This window comes from Schistocerca americana, chromosome 3 (genome assembly GCF_021461395.2).
Source record: "Schistocerca americana isolate TAMUIC-IGC-003095 chromosome 3, iqSchAmer2.1, whole genome shotgun sequence".
NCBI classification, from domain to species: domain Eukaryota; kingdom Metazoa; phylum Arthropoda; class Insecta; order Orthoptera; family Acrididae; genus Schistocerca; species Schistocerca americana.
In genome coordinates this window covers 645993406-646013658 of record NC_060121.1, presented here as the reverse complement: position 1 = coordinate 646013658, position 20253 = coordinate 645993406, and the positions used below count along the sequence as shown (strand labels likewise).

Below are 20253 nucleotides of genomic sequence, written 5' to 3'. Positions count from 1 at the left end.
ATTCCTTCATGCAAATGTGTATCGAACTGAGACATCTGTATCTTTAGCATGGTAGTGAAATTGGTGGTGGGGCACCAGCAGTCTATACAGACAGGCTTTTTTGACTGAAACAAAGACAATAAGAGTGGTAGCTAAGGTAAAAAAAGAGAGAAACTTTTGCACAAATTTTCAGAAAATATAAAACACTCATCATCTGCTCTATGTCCATCCCGCAGGGAATCAAGTTTGTTAAACTAAATCAGAACATAATGTAATGAACAGCAATGTACTGTTCCAAGACACAGAAGAGGGAAAACTTTCACAGGTTTATGGCTAATATAAAAGCTACACACTGCAGTCCACATACAATAGGAACAATTTTTTATAACAGATTACCATCTGATCTTAAGACAGTCAATTTAAACACCTTACAGAATAAACTGAAGCATTTATAAAGAGAGAATTGCTGTTTTTCAATAGAAGATTTCAAACTGTAATGTCTCCTTGTGAAAGTGATACTGTGCATAGCCATAAGGTTGTTTGTGTAACAAAAACAGATAGCTTCACATTTTCACTTTTTGTATCAATTTATCCATTTACCTTTCATTGATAAAAGAAGTACAATTAGTACAACAATGTATCTCAACATATGTGTGAACTTAGCTGTGGCAATGTCTGAAAACTGTTTATTATATGGACAACAAATAAATAATATACAAATTAAAAACAAAGTAAGGATTCTTTAATAAACATTAAGTGAAATCACTGACAGGTATTATTTACTGACAGAACTACTTCTTCAAGGCTGGCATCGACATAGAAGAGAATGCAAATAAGCCTTATAAATGTCTTCAAATTTTCATGTCCCCTCTCATCCCCAATCACCATAATTCAGAACTGATCAATGCAATCACGATCTCAATCAAATTCTTTGAGAAATTCCTTTACTGACCGGATCACTTTTGGAACACATGAGCAATAGCATCAGCCTCATGATAACAATATCAGTCTAAGGTAGTGAGATGCATCAATGCTACACTTAAATTCCTCTTCACAAAGTCAATGATATGAATATAATAGATGGAAAAGTTCCACGTGAGAAAAATATATCTAAAAACAAAGATGATGAGACTTACCAAACAAAAGCGCTGGCAGGTCAATAGACACACAAAGAAGCACAAACATACACGGTCGTGGAACCCTTGGACCGTGGTACTTGATCGTCGGAAGTATGTGGCTGAGGGACTGCGTCAGCTTTCATACAACACCACATACAAAGTTTGCCAAGGTAATCCCATTCCTGATGTCCAGGCAGAGCTTCAAGGAATCCTCAGAACCTTAGGCCCCCTACAAAACCTTTCACCTGACTGCATCAACCTCCTGACCCCACCGACACCCCGCACCCCTACCTTCTACCTTCTTCCTAAAATTCACAAACCCAATCATCCCGGCCGTCCCATTGTAGCTGGTTACCAAGCCCCCACAGAATGTATTTCTGTATTTCTGCCTACGTAGATCAACACCTTCAACCCATTACATGCAGTCTCCCATCCTTCATCAAAGACACCAACCACTTTCTCGAATGCCTGGAATCCTTACCCAGTCTGTTACCCCCGGAAACCATCCTTGTAACCATTGATGCTACTTCTTTATACACAAATATTCTGCACATCCAGGGCCTTGCTGCGATGGAGCACTTCCTTTCACACCGATCACCTGCCACCCTACCTAAAACCTCTTTAATCATTACCTTAGCCAGCTTCATCCTGACCCACAACTTCTTCACTTTTGAAGGCCAGACATACCAACAATTAAAGGGAACAGCCATGGGTACCAGGATGGCCCCCTCATACGCCAACCTATTCATGGGTTGCTTAAAGGAAGCCTTCTTGGTCACCCAGGCCTGCCAACCCAAAGTTTGGTACAGATTTATTGATGACATCTTCATGATCTGGACTCACAGTGAAGAAGAACTCCAGAATTTCCTCTCCAACCTCAACTCCTTTGGTTCCATCAGATTCACCTGGTCCTACTCCAAATCCCATGCCACTTTCCTTGACGTTGACCTCCATCTGTCCAATGGCCAGCTTCACACGTCCGTCCACATCAAACCCACCAACAAGCAACAGTACCTCCATTATGACAGCTGCCACCCATTCCACATCAAACGGTCCCTTCCCTACAGTCAAGGTCTTCGTGGCAAACGAATCTGCTCCAGTCCGGAATCCCTGAACCATTACACCAACAACCTGAAAACAGCTTTCGCATCCCGCAACTACCCTCCCGACCTGGTACAGAAGCAAATAACCAGAGCCACTTCCTCATCCCCTCAAACCCAGAACCTCCCAAACCACAAAAGTGCCCCACTTGTGACAGGATACTTTCCGGGACTGGATCAGACTCTGAATGTGGCTCTCCAGCAGGGATACGACTTCCTCAAATCCTGCCCTGAAATGAGATCCATCCTTCATGAAATCCTCCCCACTCCACCAAGAGTGTCTTTCCGCCGTCCACCTAACCTTCGTAACCTCTTAGTTCATCCCTATGAAATCCCCAAACCACCTTCCCTACCCTCTGGCTCCTACCCTTGTAACTGCCCCCGGTGTAAAACCTGTCCCATGCACCCTCCCACCACCACCTACTCCAGTCCTGTAACCCGGAAGGTGTACACGATCAAAGGCAGAGCCACGTGTGAAAGCACCCACGTGATTTACCAACTAACCTGCCTACACTGTGAAGCTTTCTATGTGGGAATGACCAGCAACAAACTGTCCATTCACATGAATGGACACAGGCAGACAGTGTGTGTTGGTAATGAGGATCACCCTGTGGCTAAACATGCCTTGGTGCACGGCCAGCACATCTTGGCACAGTGTTACACCGTCCGGGTTATCTGGATACTTCCCACTAACACCAACCTGTCAGAACTCCGGAGATGGGAACTTGCCCTTCAGTATATCCTCTCTTCTCGTTATCCGCCAGGCCTCAACCTCCGCTAATTTCAAGTTGCCACCGCTCACACCTCACCTGTCTTTCAACAACATCTTTGCCTCTTTACTTCCGCCTCGACTGACATCTCTGCCCAAACTCTTTGCCTTTACAAATGTCTGCTAGTGTCTGTGTATGTGTGGATGGATATGTGTGTGTGTGTGTGTGTGTGTGTGTGTGTGTGTGTGTGTGTGTGCGCGAGTGTATACCCATCCTTTTTTCCCCATAAGGTAAGTCTTTCCACTCCCGGGATTGGAATGACTCCTTACCCTCTCCCTTAAAACCCACATCCTTTCGTCTTTCCCTCTCCCCCCCTCTTTCCTGACGAAGCAACCGTTGGTTGCGAAAGCTAGAATTTTGTGTGTATGTTTGTGTTTGTTTGTGTGTCTATCGACCTGCCAGCACTTTTGTTTGGTAAGTCTCATCATCTTTGTTTTTAGATATATTCTTCACAAAGTCAGCATTAATTACCAGTTCTAGGTCTAAACATGGTTTCGTTTCACCTCCTCCTCTCCTTCTTTATCCTTTCTACTTCCTTCAAATACTTTTCAACAGCCATTAATGTTTACTGAGCCTTGACAGCCATCATTTTATTTTCCACTGACTAAATGGCTGTAAACCTCTTTGGGAAAACAGAGATGTCTGCAATGTCGGTGAAATCAGCAAGAGGGAACATTTTTAAATAGATTATGCAAAGCTATCAGAAACCACTTTATCTAAGCCACATGTCCCAAAGTCCTACAGCTATTTCAGTTCTCTCAGAAATGCCTTATTAACAGTTGGTCATCCATGGACACCTTTCTGCTTCAGATTTACCTTAAGAGTGGGATGCAATTACCTCAAATCATTCAATTAAAGTTTTTATAGCACTTCTTCCCAAAAACAATAAAGTGAAGTGCCTGCTCAAAATCTGCCCCAATGCACTATCCCAGAAATGTACAAACAGGTCAATCTACTCCTTATGGCTACTTTATTCAAACTCTCATCAAACCCAAGTGTGCCCAGGACACATGCATCACGAGTATCCTGTAGTTTTTGAGTGACAAATGGCCTCAGTCTGAACATAACGTCATAATTTACTTTTGACTTCTGAAGTTACAGTTTGGAGGTAATCGCAGTGTCTGGGAACATATCTGGTAAGAGATTAACAAAGTTACCAATGTCCCTAGGAGAGTGATGCCTCACTGCACCCAACAGATGCAAACAGATCTCTTTCTTTGTCACAGCACCCTTCTGCTTGTTATCCAGCATTATTGGCTATCATCCAGAAGTTCCTGTACAAGACAACACGAGGGACTCCTTCCCTGCACCATAGCTCACTAAAAATACCTGGAGACTACTTAGAAGTACCACTTTTCTTTACTGAAACTGATAGTTTTATTTCTGAGTGCACTTACTGACGCAAGGACACTGTCACAATTGTTGGAAGTTATGATCAGTTGGCTACATTCAGTAGTGGTAGGCAGCACTGCAGGATCTAGTCTGATGCAGTAGCATTGAGGCCGTCGCTGTTTGCAAAAATTAGCACGGATGTCTTGATGATGGCTGCTTGTCCATAATGCTGAGCGAGTAGTTAATTTTACAGTGCAAGCACCAAACACTAAATTTTTCAGACATGTGTTTTGCGACCCACCAAAATTCTGGATCCTCAGTTCAGTGAGGGTTAAATGAACACTTCCACAGTTCTTTGAATGAGCCCTGTGTTAACATATGCATAAGACAGAATCAAAACTGAATAACATGGCAAGGCATGTCCAAGAGATCACGAAGATGGAAAGACATTATTTTAGCCATAGCACTAAAGCGGTATAATCAAACTTATTCACACCTAATTTCTGTCAGGCAGATACCTGTTGGCTTGCTACATTATTAATATTCCATTATACATCCAAAACAATGTACTATACGGGTCACTGCATGTCAAGTGGTCTTCTTTTAGAAAAAAAGTCTCTTGACCATGGATTTTGATGAAATTTTGTGTTAACATTTGCACATGTTCCGCAGGAACATTGATAAAGCTTCAATTTCACCTATTTAAACATTCCAGGGTGTGATGGAATCTCTACCACATTCTATTCTGAATTTGCAGCTGAGTTAGCTTCTCTGTTAACTATTATCTGTCATACATCAATTGAACCAAATACTGTGTCCAGTAGTTGGAAGAAAGTACAGATCACACCCTTCTACATGAAGGGTAGCAGAAGTGATCCACGATAAAAAAAATCTATAAAGTGAGACTCAAACTGCACTTTTCTCACACGACATCCTGAAAACGATCGAACAAGCCAGTCAGGTGAATGCAGTGAGTCTCTATTTCTGAAAAGTATTTTATTCAGTGCAATGACTATACTTATTAGCAAAAGTACAGTCATGTGGGGTATCAGCAAAATTTGTGACTAGGCTGAGGAATTCTTGGTATGGAGAATGCAGCAATTTTTCTTGGATGGATAGTCATTGACAGATGTAGAAGTAACTTTGGGTATGTCCGAGGAAAGTGTGTTGGGACCCTTGCTGCTCATGTTGTATATTAATGCTCTTGCAGATGATATTAACACCAACCTCAGACTTTCAGACTTTTTTTGAAGATGATGCAATTATCTAAAATGAAATACTGTCTAAAAGAAGCTGCATAAATATTCAGATATTCAGTCAAATAATGGAAACTCCAGGTAGGAACATCAGCAGGGTAGGAAAAGACAGATTGCTACTTACCGTCAAGTTGCAGACAGGCACAATCAAATGTCTTTTAATTGTGTCTGTCTGTAACTTGACATGTCTTCTTTATGGTAAGAAGCAATCTGTCTTTTCCCACATTGCAAATATTCAGTCAGATCTTGATAAGACTTCAAAGTGGTGCTAAGATTGGCAAGTTGCTTTAGATGCCCAGAAATGTAAAACTCCACACTTCACAAAGAAAAAAAAAAAGTTGTATCCTATTACTACAATATCAAAGTTGGGATCCCACCATCTCGTACAAATCCCTTTGGAGAGATATGAAATGGATTGATCAGACAGGCTCAGTTGTAGGCCAAGTACATCTACATCTACATTGATACTCCGCAAGCCACCCAACGGTGTGTGGCGGAGGGCACTTTACGTGCCACTGTCATTACCTCCCTTTCCTGTTCCAGTCGCGTATGGTTCGCGGGAAGAACGACTGTCTGAAAGCCTCCGTGCGCGCTCTAATCTCTCTAATTTTACATTCGTGATCTCCTCGGGAAGTATAAGTAGGGGGAAGCAATATATTCGATACCTCATCCAGAAACGCACCCTCTCGAAACCTGGCGAGCAAGCTACACCGCGATGCAGAGCGCCTCTCTTGCAGAGTCTGCCACTTGAGTTTATTAAACATCTCCGTAACGCTATCACGGTTACCAAATAACCCAGTGACGAAACGCGCCGCTCTTCTTTGGATCTTCTCTATCTCCTCCGTCAACCCGACCTGGTACGGATCCCACACTGATGAGCAATACTCAAGTATAGGTCGAACGAGTGTTTTGTAAGCCACAGAGTTCAATGTATTGGAGTAGATTGCACAGTTCAATTTAATGGTAGAATACTACAGAAATACAATCGATGTACAAATGAGATGGTTTACAAATCACACATGTGACCTATCCTAGACTATAGCTCAAGGGATCCTTACAAAATGAGGCAAACAGGGGATACTGAACACATACAGAGAACAGCAGTATTAATGGTCACAGGTTTTCTGACCTGTGGAGGAGTGTCACAAGGATGCTGAATTGGCAGACACATGAAGACAGATGCAAACTATCTTGAGAAAGCTACATACAAAAGTTTCAAGAAATGACTTTAAATAATGACTCAAGAAATATGCTACAACACTGCATGTACAGCCCCCACAGGGATTGTGCGGACAAAATTAGATTAGTTACAGCATGCACGGAGGCATTTAATAGCCATTCTTCCCATGCTCCATACATGAATGGAATGGGAGAAAACCCTAGTATCTGGTACAGTAGGAAATGGCATCGTTTTCAAAGTGTAGATGTAGATGTGGATATTATCATAATGGATTTTGTCAAAAATATAGTATAGTTTTCCTCCTGATATTCAATAGAAAGTTAATGAAACCCCTAAAAAATTCAAGTATTTTAAAGTAAACATAAGCATAGGATCCTAAAAGAAATCTCTTACTTTGGCCTGGATGCTTAAAGAAATGTTTCATCACACTTGGAACCCTGTGAAAACAAACCCTTAACAGACTTGTGATCCTGTATGAAGAAACCCTTATCTGGCTTGGCATCTTGTAGTAAAGAAACCCGCTTGTGGCTGCGGTTGCACAGGTATCAGGCATGGAGATGCTGGTTTTTTCACTTAAAAAGAAACTAAAGTGGTTAAGCCAACATGGTCCCTAGCAACACATTGATACAATTTTTCATCAGTACACATATGTTCCATATAAACCGTGAACTATGCAAAAACAAAATGCCCTACACTTTAAACTGAAATGAACTTATCACACCAATAGAATACTACTACTAAAGAGAAGCTAAACTATGTAATCATAAGTATCCGGACACACCCCAAAAACATAAGTTTTTTATATTAGGTGCACTGTGCTGCCACCTGCTGCCAGGTACTCCATATCAGCAACCTCAGTACTCATTAGACATCATGAGAGATCAGAATGGGGCACTATCGGGACTCACAGACTTCAAACATGGTCAGGTGATTGGGTGTCACTTATGTCATACGTCTGTACATGAGATTGTACACTGCTAAACATCTGTAGGTCCACTGTTTCCAATGTGATAGTGAAACGGAAACATGAAGGGACACATACAGCAAAAAAGTGTACAGGCTGACCTTGTCTGTTGACTGACAGAGACTGCTGACAGTTGAAGAGGGGTCATAATGTGTAATAGGCAGACATCTATCCAGACCATCACACAGGAAGTCCACACTGCTTCAGGATCCACTGTAAGTACTATGACAGTTAGTTCAGAAGTGAGAAAAAGGGGATTTCATGGTCGAGCGGCTGCTCATAAGTCACACATCGGTAAATGCCAAACGATGCCTTGCTTGGTTTAAGGAGCATAAACATTGGATGATTGAACAATGGAAAAACGTTATGTGGAGTGATGACTCTCAGTACACAACGTGGCAATCTGATAGCAGGGTGTGGGTATGGCGAATGCCTGGTGAACAACATCTACCGGTGTGTGTAGTGCCAACAGTAAAATTTGGAGGTGGTGGAGTTATGGTGTGGTCATGTTTTTCATGGAGGGGGCTTGCACCCCTTGTTGTTTTGCATGGCACTATCACAGCACAGGCCTATATTGATGTCTTACGCACCTTCTTGCTTCCCACTGTTGAAGAGCAATTCAGAGATGGCAATTGCATATTTCAACATGATCGAGCAAATGTTCATAATGTACAGCCTGTGGTGGAGTGGTTACATGAAAATTACATCCCTGTAATGGACTGGCCTGCAAAGAGTCCTGATCTGAATCCTATAGAACACCTTTGGGATGCTTTGGAACGCTGACTTCGTGCCATGCCTCACCAACCAACATCGATACCTCTCCTCACTGCAGCACTCCATGAAGAATGGGCTGCCATTCCCCAAGAAACCTTCCAGAACCTGATTGAACATATGCCTGTGAGACTGGAAGCTGTCATCAAAGCAAAGGTTGGGTCAACACCATATTGAATTCCAGCATTACCGATGGAGTGCACCATCAACTTGTAAGCCATTTTCAGCCAGGTGTCGGGATACTTTTGATTGCATAGTGTTTTGTTTAACACTGTTGTCAAAAAACTCGAGAGTTCTTGACTGATTTTCTTCAAATGCTTATGTGGTAGTCTAATAAACATTTGGACACGCATAGACTAAATATGTGATTTCATTCCTTCTGAAGAAGATATCCCTAGTTGTACTGAAATCTAGTCAAGGAGTATTACAATAACCTATATGGAAGCAACAGCCTGTACACATAATTTATTGACTGTTTGCAGATCCTGTTTATTTCATTTTTAAACAATCTGTATTGTGTGTTCCCTTTTCATGGTTATATTTTCTATTTTCTTCTGTTAGATGGAGTATTTTTTGAAGTATTCAAGGCTTCTGTGGTTCTGCTATCAAAGTACATAGGGTATTCTGGTTTGTGTTATTCATTTCAGTTCTATTATATTCTGCTCATTTTATGCTGAACAATTGTTATAATATTAGTATTGGCTTTGACCATTTGCCTCAGAGAATGTACATTTTATGTCATTAAATTCTATATTTCATTAGTCTGACTCATAGTATTTTCCATTTTATTTATCTGCTTGAATTGCAGCCAGCTATTCCTCATTACTAAGTTCTGATTTAAAGCCATGTGCATACCAGAGTATGTTTCATAGTTGATGTTTGATGTCACTCCACGATTTCTGGTCTTTTCCAAGCATGCCTTCTTCTCTTTCAATTCTGGAACAAAATGTTTATTAGAACTTCCTAAAACCCTGAGTAGTACTCTAGATGCCTTTTTGTCATCACATGCGCCCCCCCCCCCCCTCCCACCCATCCCACATATTCAATTTTTTTGGTTTTTCAAACTCTTTCCTAATGCAGCACTCCAATCAACTAAGAATATATTGCCATTCACATCTCCCAATTACCTCCTCATCAACTTGTGAAGTAGTACTGGCTGCATTGTATTACATTGGTCTACTCAATGCACATCTCATCATTGGGTGATTATATTCAAGCACTCCAAACTTCTTGATAATTTTCCATCTCTCTGTAAACTCTCTTGCATCATTACCATGAATAGTTGATAACATTCAGCCTCCTCTTTGCCATTAGATTTTATCGCAGACACTTATTGTTTTTGAAACATAGTAACGCCAGTGCCATTTGCTACAATTCCACTCCTTAAATATTTTTCAAAAATTGTTTCTGTTTTCTTTAACAAACATAATAGGTATACCATGAGTACATGAAATTGTTAAATTCTTATCCATGCTGTATTTCACTCAACTTTATCATTCAATGTACAGTTTTCAGATCACAGATTATACTAACATAATTAGTTTTTGTGGAAACAGTTTCTTTGAGAAAATATTCCAAATTCACAGTTTACTAAAACAATGCACTATTCAAAATTCAAACCCACTAATAGTTTGCTTTAAGAAATTCAGCAACCAAAACATTTTACATATTTTTATTAATACCAATATGGCTTTTGGGCTATTGGCCAGCTTCAATTGGTATAAAACATATTTAAATATTCAATTAGCACATCGTTAAAAACATTGACTGCATTCTGGATGCTGTAACTGCCTTTCTAGTCTGTTTGTTGTGGCTGCTATTTTCCACATTTATAAGCATGTCATGAACACTTTTTGTGTGATATACAAAAACAGCACATGATCTGACATACTGCCAACTATTAGTCAGTGAGTTGCTAATTTGTGTGACATTAACAGTAAACGTTATTAACAAAAAGCTGATCATTGCCCGTTTATAACAATAAATTTCAAACAGTTTAACTTTACTGTGCTGTGATGTTAATTCATTACATATTTTTGGAAGAACCTGTTAATTAATTGAAGAAGAATAGTGCAGATGAACATCAATGAATTTTGCCTGTCCTTCATAGACATTTGTGTAAACTTTTCGATTTTTTTAAGTAACAAAAATTATATATAGGGAAGTTAACTTTGAAAATCAATAAGACAAGCTAATCTTCAAAACCAGGGAAAATATAGAGAGCCACAAAAGCTTCCTTGGGATAATATACAGTGAGAAAATTGTCAAAACCAAGGCAGTTCAGAATAATTGTTAAAGGGGTTATTATGCACATAAATTTCAAGTAGCGAACAGAAAAGATCACCTTAAAATTGCAAAAATGTACACCATATTTTTCTACTACGTGATTTTTACTTTTCGTTCCTTTTTAATAATAGATACTAGAAAATAAAAACATGAAAGATATTCATTGAATTATCAACAAAAGATAGCGAGTTCCATGCTTGGGAATAATTTCACTATAATTTACTCCAATTTGTGTCACAGAATCCTTATATTTTCGAAATTTGCTTACCTATATGTGTCAAAATATACCAAAAAGGCATGCCTGCTACTATGAAAGACTATGTGAATGGGATTTCTGCACATTTTTTTAAATATCATACAATGAAAAGTTAATAAATGTAGAATACTGGAACAATACCTGAGAAACAGCATCTGAATCCCCAACATGGACAAGGAAGTAGTGCAAAATAGCTAGGCAGTCATCAGTTGATTCAGCAGCTGCAGCATCCCTAAATGCTTCAAAGAGATGAGAAGGTGGCATTGATAGTGGTACTAAATCTAGTGAGGGTAAGTCAAGTGTGATAGCACTCTCACAGTGTGGCAACAAGGGGACGAGCTGTGCAACATGCCCAGGTACCCCAGGCAATGCAGGCCCTGCCAAAACATGGCAGCACGGTTCATGTGAAAGTCCAATATCCAGAAGATGTGCAAATAACCCTGGTGCAAAGACCAGCATGTGGTGGTCTGTGAAGGAAATCAAAGGACACAATTAATTTGTATTAAACAAAGTAGTATACTGAATAAACTGAGCCTAACAAAGAAATTAAGTGCATGTAAGAAGATGTAGCTTTTCCTTTCTTTCTACATTTTATTTAAATAGTTACTTTATAGATGGAGACATGTATAATAATTAATGTACTCTTTCTCTTTCACTGTTGGTCTGCTGTTAGCAATTACAAGGCATGTAACTGAATCTTTGGAAATTTCACTTGTTTGCAAGAAAACACTTGCATAACTTTGTATATCAAGGCTGAGCCCCTTGGTTGCGATTGGCCCATTCAGCGGCAGCTTGCACTAAACAAGCCAACTAAACAAGTCATTCACGTTCTGGTAACTTGTACTTTGTCTGCCATGTATCACTCACAAATGCAAAAGATGACTTTTATGGTGCCACAATCACATAAGTGTGAGAATATATTAGGTCTTGATTCCTTGATTTGTTTGGCTTTAACATTCAGGAAAATGTGTTGTCAGTGTCTACATTCCATGCAAAACACATAGTAGCTAGCTTGGTAAAGGAATTCCTGGAACTCTTTCCTGAAGGTTTAGGCAAAGCTATCAATTTTGTTGCACATATTACTCAGAAAGACAATAATCAGCCGAAATTTTGCCGGCCCAAAAGTGTTCTCATTGCATTACAGGACAAAGTCACTGCTGAACTTAAAGAATTGCAAGATAGCGGAGTTATTGTGCCCATATCAGCTAGTTCAATGGTTTTGCTACCCAAACCTTCAGGTCTCATTTGCCTCTGTGTTGACTCTAAGTCTACATTCAACCCGCAAACTGTCATTGATACTTACTTACCCATTCCCACGCCCAGATGATCTCATGGACAAATTAGGCACTGGACACTACTTTTCAAAAACTTATTTGCGTGACACCTATCTTCAAATACCACTCGATGAAGAATCTCAAAAAGTGCATGTTGTAAATACTTATTTGGGCTTGTTTAAATATTTGTGTTTGCCTTTTGGCAGTGCTACCACGCCCTTCATTTTACAACTGTATTTGAAACAGCTGACTGCGCAAGTACCAAACTGTTCAAACTGTTTAGACAATATTGTCGTGGCTACTTATACACTTGAAGAACATACTGCAAATTTGTGTGCTTTGTTTTGTGTGTTGTCTGATACAGGACTTAAGTGTAGATTGGACAAGTGTGATTTTTTAAAACTTGAGTTGCAGTATCTTGGTTATGTCACAAACAGTTAAGTTGTACATACTCTTCAGTCGCATTTGTTAGCTATATGGGATTTGCCAGTTCCTCACAATATTACAGAATTGTAGTCTGTTTTAGGGAAAACGAACTATTATATTCAGTTCCTACCAAATGCTGCACAAATAGTGGCTCCATTGCATTGCTTGCACCCCAAGAATGTCCCCTTTGTTTGGACAGATGAGTGCCAAGTTGCTTTTAAGAAAGTGCAAGATGCATTGCTCCATGATTGATGCTTAGTTCACTTTGATCCTGACAAATCAGTTGTACTGCAAGTTGAGGCTTCCTCTTATGGAACTGGTGCAGTGCTTTCACACAGAGCTGGTGATAAAAGACAGGCCTACCACTTTCGCATCAAAAGTGTTGTCCAAAGTTCAGTGCAACAATTCAAAATTTGGAAAGAGGCTTCGGCTATTGTGTATGGTGTCACCAAATTTCACCAGTATTTGTATGGCAGAAAATTCTACTTAGTAACAGATCACAAGCCTTTGCAGTTCTTGTGTCATCCAGCGAAACTGGTTCCAGTAAGAACTACCCAAAAATTGCAAAGATGGGCTGTTTTCTCAGTACCTGAATGACATTGTGAATCATCTGACAGCTCAACATGGTAATGTGGGCATACTTTCATCAAGTCTTCCGATCGGCCCTGATACAGAGTTTGACACTTCTGCTGTGTCTTGTTATCACATCGATGCTCAGGATTCTGAAATGCTTCAATCTTTTCTGCTGAACTATAGGAAAATTTCACAGGCCATGGAAACTAATTCAGATTTGAACATTTTGCTAAAGTACGTTCGCACATCTTGGCCTTGTTCCTTGAACAGAATACAGAACTCTGCAGAATGCCGATACTTTGCATGTCGGCATAGCCTAGCTGTACAGAAAGGTGTGATCTTTGTTCAAAATGACAGTGGACAGTCACGTGTGTTAATCCCTAAAGCTTTTAAAAAATAAGTTTTGCAGTTACTTCACCAAGGATACTGGGGGAGGTGTGCATCGCCACTGTGCTTGGCAGGGTATGGATGCACAAATAGAACAGACGACTTCATAGTGTCACGCATGTGCGGAAAATCACTCCACTCCGCCACAAAAACTCTCTGCTTGGTGTAAGTCACAATCGTCATTGCAACGTCTGCATGTAGACTTTGCAGAACCTTTTTGGAATACTTGCTCGTTGATTGTGGTTCACTCAAATAGCAAGTTTCCATTTGCTGTGCCAATGAATTCAACAATGTCACATAGCGCAATTCAGGTGTTATCATCAATTTTTTGCCTAGATGGCAACAGCCCTCAGTTCACATCACATGAACTTCAAACATTTTGTGAATGCAATGGCATACAGCATCTAACTAGTGCACTGTTCCATACTCAGTCAAACGGCGAAGAGGAACATTTTGTCAGAACCTTCAAGCAGCAGATGGAAAACTTCGCTCCGCAAACACCAGGGATCAAGCAGTGTTTCTGTTTCTCGTGTCATATCGTTTGCACCTCCAAGATGGTCCATCGCCGGCGGAACTGCTTCACAGCCACCACCATCGGACACTGCTCCACATGCTCCACCCTCCTCAGGGTTTTTAATGGGAGCAGATGGTGGGTGTGAGGTGAGATCATCCATCGACTTGTCACTTGCATGTATCTTATTTCAGGTCCTGATGGCTTGCAGCACCACTCCCAAAATCAACTTCGCCTCTGTTATGTGCAAAATGATATTTCAGTGTCTCTTCTCCCAGATTCATGGATCCAGAGGACAGCGTAGCCACAGCAGCTGCCAGAGGGCATCATCAGGACACTGCAGGATGACCTCATGGAGACAGAGCCTTCGCCTCCTCCGCCTCCTCTTATCCTACCGATGGAGCTGGACCGGTCCAAACAGCAGCAGTCACTGTCTTCTTCATCTGGTTCCTGACAGCAGGAGGAGGACACATACCCTTCTGGTCATTTTCCAGGGAATGTTTCCGCAGAGTGCAGGCACAGAAAGCAGGGTTTGGCTGGAAGCTTAACATCCGCTGCAGCAACAGCTTCCAGCCCGACATTGCGCCAACACTCCTGCCTCCCCCGCCATGGTCGCACTCCCTACATGATGACGGTCCATTGCTTTGGGGAATGTTACAGCATATGGACAAGCACCAGCACAAAGACAAAGATTCCAAGAGCAAAGAGGGCAGCGAGATGACGTCAGCCAATAGCGCAATGACAAGGACCGCAACCCGACAGGAGCACCTTCTAGCCAAAGAGAATATAAGCGCCACTCCTGCCAGCCTCTGCCAGACAGTATTAGCACAGCCTAGCAGAGAGTGCTACAATAGCAGTTAGTAGTGATCCATATCAACTGCTTACATGGACATTGTCTATAATGATGATCATTACTTGTTTGCATGTTGCCCATCGCTTGCGACACCATTGTAAATTCAAACTTAAGTTTTGTCAACCTTCTTATTTGTAATAAAAATTGTTAATGTGATTCGCTTGAATTACTGCATAGCATTCCGACAATACAGCATCCTTTAGGCACCCTGTACGAGACGAGTGGGCAAAAGCCCACACTTGCGACCCATCATGTAGAAATGAAAGTTTAGTACTGCCAATTCAGTTTCTGTAATAAACTCAATTAAAATGATTTGCTTGTATGTTGTCTAGCTATCTGAGAAAACAGCTTCCTAGGCACCCTATAAGAGGCAACTGGAGAGGATCCCACACAGCCAGTGCAGATGCATTTATGCAAGTATTATAACTGTAGCGGATTTTATTAACTATGAACAATCGAAGTAACAGTTCTGCATGTCCCTCTAAGAATATAATGTCATTACAGCAGAACACATACTCCAGCAATGTAATTTTGCAGTACATGGGTGACAATGACATTGTTTGTGACTAGAATGTTAAGAAACACTTCAACACACAGTTGTGACAACTGTAACAACATAACGTAAGTTATTAGGTTTTATAACCACCACTTCAGTGGAAACTGAGGATGTTTTGTATCTATAACCAATACTTACATGGACATGTATACCAAGTTCGGTGGCAGGAAGAACAAGAGTTTTGGTCAGGTGAATCATCATCATCATCATCAGTTATCTGCTATATTAGCAGGTCCTTTGCCTCTCCATTTTCTGCGATCCATTGCTTCCTTCTTAAGGCTGCTGTATGTTGTACCGTCCATCATGTCATCCAGTATCTGGAATCTCTTCCTTCCTCGCTTCCTTTTCCCTTCTACATAACCTTCTAAAACTGTTTTTATCAGTCCGTCATTCTTTCTTAATATATGCCCAATCCAATTTCTTTTTCTTCTCTTTATTACATCTAGTAACTGCCTTTTCTCTCCCACTCTTCTCAGTACCTCTTCATTTTTTACTCTGTCCATCCAACTTATTCCTTCCATCTTCCGCCATGTCCAGATCTCAAAAGCCTCCAGCCTTTCTCTGTCTTTTTTCCTCATAGTCCATGTTTCAGCGCCATATAGAAGAACACTCCATACAAGACATTTTATGAGTCTCTTTCTGAGTTCTCTGTCCATACCGCTGCAGAAGATTCTCCTTTTCTTATAAAACGCCTCTTTTGCCATTGCTATCCTTGTTTTAATTTCTGTGGTGCACTTCCAGTCGGTGTCTATCCTGCTTCCAAGATACTTAAAATTTTGCACCTGTTCTAGTTTTTCTCCATTCAGCACAATTTTTAGTTCCTTATTTCCTCCTATTGCCAATACTTTTGTTTTATTTGTGTTAATTTTCATTCCATATTTTTTTCCGTTAGTTGCAATGGTGTCCACCAAATCCTGTAATTCTTTTTCCCCTGTGGCTAGAAGGACCATGTCATCAGCAAATCTCAAGCACCCTACTCTTCTTCCTCCAATTTCTACTCCTTTGTCATCTAATGAGCATTGGTCAATCATATTTTCCAAGTACAGGCTGAAAAGAGTAGGTGATAAACAGCATCCTTGTCTTACTCCTTCCCTAGTCTGATCCAGTTCGTACTTTCTCCTATCACTTTAACTGAAACTTTTTGATTAAGGTACAACGAGTTTATAAGTCTTCTGGTTTTCCAGTCCACTCTCTTTTCCCTCATAATAGTCGCCAGCTTGTCCCAAACCACATTGTCAAATGCCTTTTCTAAATCGATGAAGCACATATATAGGTCTCTTCCTTTTTCAATAAACCTTTCTCCTAAGATTCGTAGGAGCCCTATTGCATCTCTGGTGCCCGTATTCCGTCTAAAGCCAAACTGCTCCTCGCCGAGATTCTCCTCTATTACTTTTTCAAGTCTTTTATTAATTATTCTTAACATCACTTTGGCTGCATGTGAAATGAGGCTGATTGTCCTGTGCTCGCTGCATTTCTTGGTTCCTTGTTTTTTCGGCAATGGAATCATTACTGTTGTCAAAAAGTCCTCAGGCCATTCACCACTGTCATATATTTTATTACATAACCTCAATATTTCTCTTATTCCATTGTGGTTCAAGCATTTTAGTATTTCTCCCGGTATTGTATCTGTACCTACTGCTTTGCCATTTTTCATTGCAGCAATAGCAGACTTTACTTCTTCCATTATGATGGTCGGTCCTTTCTCTTCATCACTTACACTGTTGTGTGATTCAACTTCCAGAGTTTCTGGTTTGCTATTTGTGTCATATAGCTCTTTTATATATTCTTCCCATCTCTGGAGGACATCGTCACGATCTTTATACACTACCTCTTCGTCTTTACTCAAAATTTCCATAGTAGCACTTCCTGCTCTGTTTTGTTCCCATGTCATAGTCTTTACTCTGTTGTATAGTAAGTCGTATCTTCCCTTCTTAGGGACCGATGACCATGGCAGTCTGGTCCCTTTAATCCCCCCAAACCAACCAACCAATCTTCCCTTCTTCAATTTCATCACATTCCTCTTTTAGCCATTTTTCCTAGCCTGCTCTGTTTCTCTTCGCAGTTCATTATTTAACCTTCGGTATGTCTTTCTTGCATCTTCAGTGTTCTTGTTTTTCAACTTTCTTCTCTCCTCCAGCTTGGAAATCATTTCTTGTGTGACCCATGGTTCTTTTGACCTTTTCCCTTTTACATATCCTATATTTTGCTGTCCTGCTTTAATGATTCCTTCTTTCAGCATATTCCAGTACTCGTTGGCATTATCAGGTGCTTCTTTGTCTCGTAATGTGTTTAGAAAGTCCCGAGACAGCATTTCTGTAATTTGTTCTTTGTTGGACCTTGTCTTCTCTAGATCCCATTTCTTCACCATTGTCGCCTTTTTCAGTTTTTTTCATTCTTATTTCTATTTCTGCCATAAGTAAGTTGTGGTCACTATTAATATCTGCACCTGGTAATGTGTGCACCTTCTTGATTCCATTCCTGTATCTTTCTTCTACCAGTATAAAATCGATTTGGTTTCTATATTTATCCCCTGGTGATTTCCAAGTGTAGAGCCTCCTCTTATGGTTCTTGAACCATGTGTTTGCCACTATCAGCTGCCTTTCCCTACAGAAGTCAATTAACCATTCACCTCTGTCATTTCTCTTTCCAAGACTGCCTACTATGTTTCCCTCTTTCCCTTCTCCCACAATGGCGTTCCAGTCTCCCATTACTATTTTGCAGCATTTTTTATTTCCGTCCATTATTCTCTCTATTACATTGTACGTTTCCTCTACAATTTGGTCATCATGTTCTGAAGTTGGCATACACACCTGGACAATCAGTAAATCTTTTTGTGCTCCTTTCAGCCTTACACCAATAACCCGGTCATTTGCATAGTCTACATATTCCACACATTTAGCCAATTCCTTTGTCATAATCATTCCTACTCCATTAATTCCTTTTACTTCTCCTCCTGAGTAGTAGAATACATATTCATCTGACTGCAACTCTCCATGTCCATTCCATCTTACTTCAGCAACTCCTACGAGGTCCATATGATTCTTTTCCATCTCTCTTTTAAGGTTTTCTAGTTTTCCTGCTTGTAGCAGAGTTCTGACATTCCAGGTACCAATTCACGTCAGGTGAATACAGGGTTATAAATACAAAATCAAATAGGGGTAATGCAGGAGTAGGTTTAATAATGAATAAAAAAATAGGAGTGTGGGTAAGCTACTACAAACAGCATAGTGAACACCTTATTGTGGCCAAGATAGACACAAAGCCCACGCCTACCACAGTAGTACAAGTTTATATGCCAACTAGCTCTGCAGATGCCGAAGAAATTGATGAAATGTATGATGAGATAAAAGAAATTATTCAGATAGTGAAGGGAGACGAAAATTTAATAGTCATGGGTGACTGGAATTCGACAGTACAAAAAGGAAGAGAAGGAAACATAGTAGGTGAATATAGATTGGGAGTAAGAAATGAAAGAGGAAGCTGCCTAGTAGAATTTTGCACAGAGCATAACTTAATCATAGGTAACACTTGGTTCAAGAATCATAAAAGAAGGCTGTATACATGGAAGAGACCTGGAGATACTGACAGGTTTCAGATAGATTACATAATGGTAAGACAGAGATTTTGGAACCAGGTTTGAAATTGTAAGACATTTCCAGGGGCAGATGTGGACTCTGACCACAATTTATTGGTTATGAACTGTAGATTAAAACTGAAGAAACTGCAAAATCGTGGGAATTTAAGGAAATGGGACCTGGATAAACTGACTTAACCAGAGGTTGTACACAGTTTCAGGGAGAGCATAAGGGAACAATTGACAAGAATGGGGGAAAGAAATACAGTAAAAGAAGAATGGATAGCTTTGAGGGATGAAACAGTGAAGGCAGCAGAGGATCAAGTAGGTAAAAGGACGAGGGCTAGTAGAAATCCTTGGGTAACAGAAGAAATATTGAATTTAATTGATGAAAGGAGACAATATAAAAATGCAGTAAATGAAGTAGGCAAAAAGGAATACAGACGTCTCAAAAATGAGATTGACAGGAAGTGCAAAATGGCTAAGCAGAGATGGCTAGAGGACAAATTTGAGGATGTAGAGGCTTATCTCACTAGGGGTAAGATAGATACTGCCTACAGGAAAATTAAAGAGACCTTTGGAGAAAAGAGAACCACTTGTATGAATATCAAGATCTCTGATGGAAACCCAGTTCTAAGCAAAGAATGGAAAGCAGAAAGGTGGAAGGAGTATATACATAGAGGGTCTATACAAGGGCGATGCACTTGAGGGCAATATTATGGAAATGGAAGAGGATGTAGATGAAGATGAAATGGGAGATACGATACTGCGTGAAGAGTTTGACAGAGCACTGAAAGACCTAAGTCGAAACAAGGCCCCGGGAGTAGACAACATTCCATTAGAACTACCGACAGCCTTGGGAGAGCAAGTCCTGACAAAACTCTACCATCTGGTGAGCAAAATGTATGAGACAGGTGAAATACCCTCAGACTACAAGAAGAATATAATAATTCCAATCCCAAAGAAAGCAGGTGTTGACAGATGTGAAAATTACCAAACTATCAGTTTAATAAGTCTCGGCTGGAAAATACTAACACAAATTCTTTACAGATGAATGGAAAAAGTGGTAGAAGCCGACCTCGGGGAA

The 20253-nt window shown here is 40.4% G+C and overlaps 1 protein-coding gene across 5 annotated transcripts in view; it reads right to left on the bottom strand.

The window, feature by feature from the left end:
• Positions 1 to 20253, bottom strand: part of LOC124605465 (protein pigeon) — a 498287-nt gene that overhangs the window by 167984 nt on the left and 310050 nt on the right. For all 5 annotated transcript variants that reach the window (XM_047137163.1, XM_047137164.1, XM_047137161.1 and 2 more), the window contains one exon: positions 11154 to 11479. In XM_047137163.1, coding sequence (XP_046993119.1) covers positions 11154 to 11479 — 326 coding nt within the window. The remainder of the gene's footprint in view (positions 1 to 11153; positions 11480 to 20253) is intronic.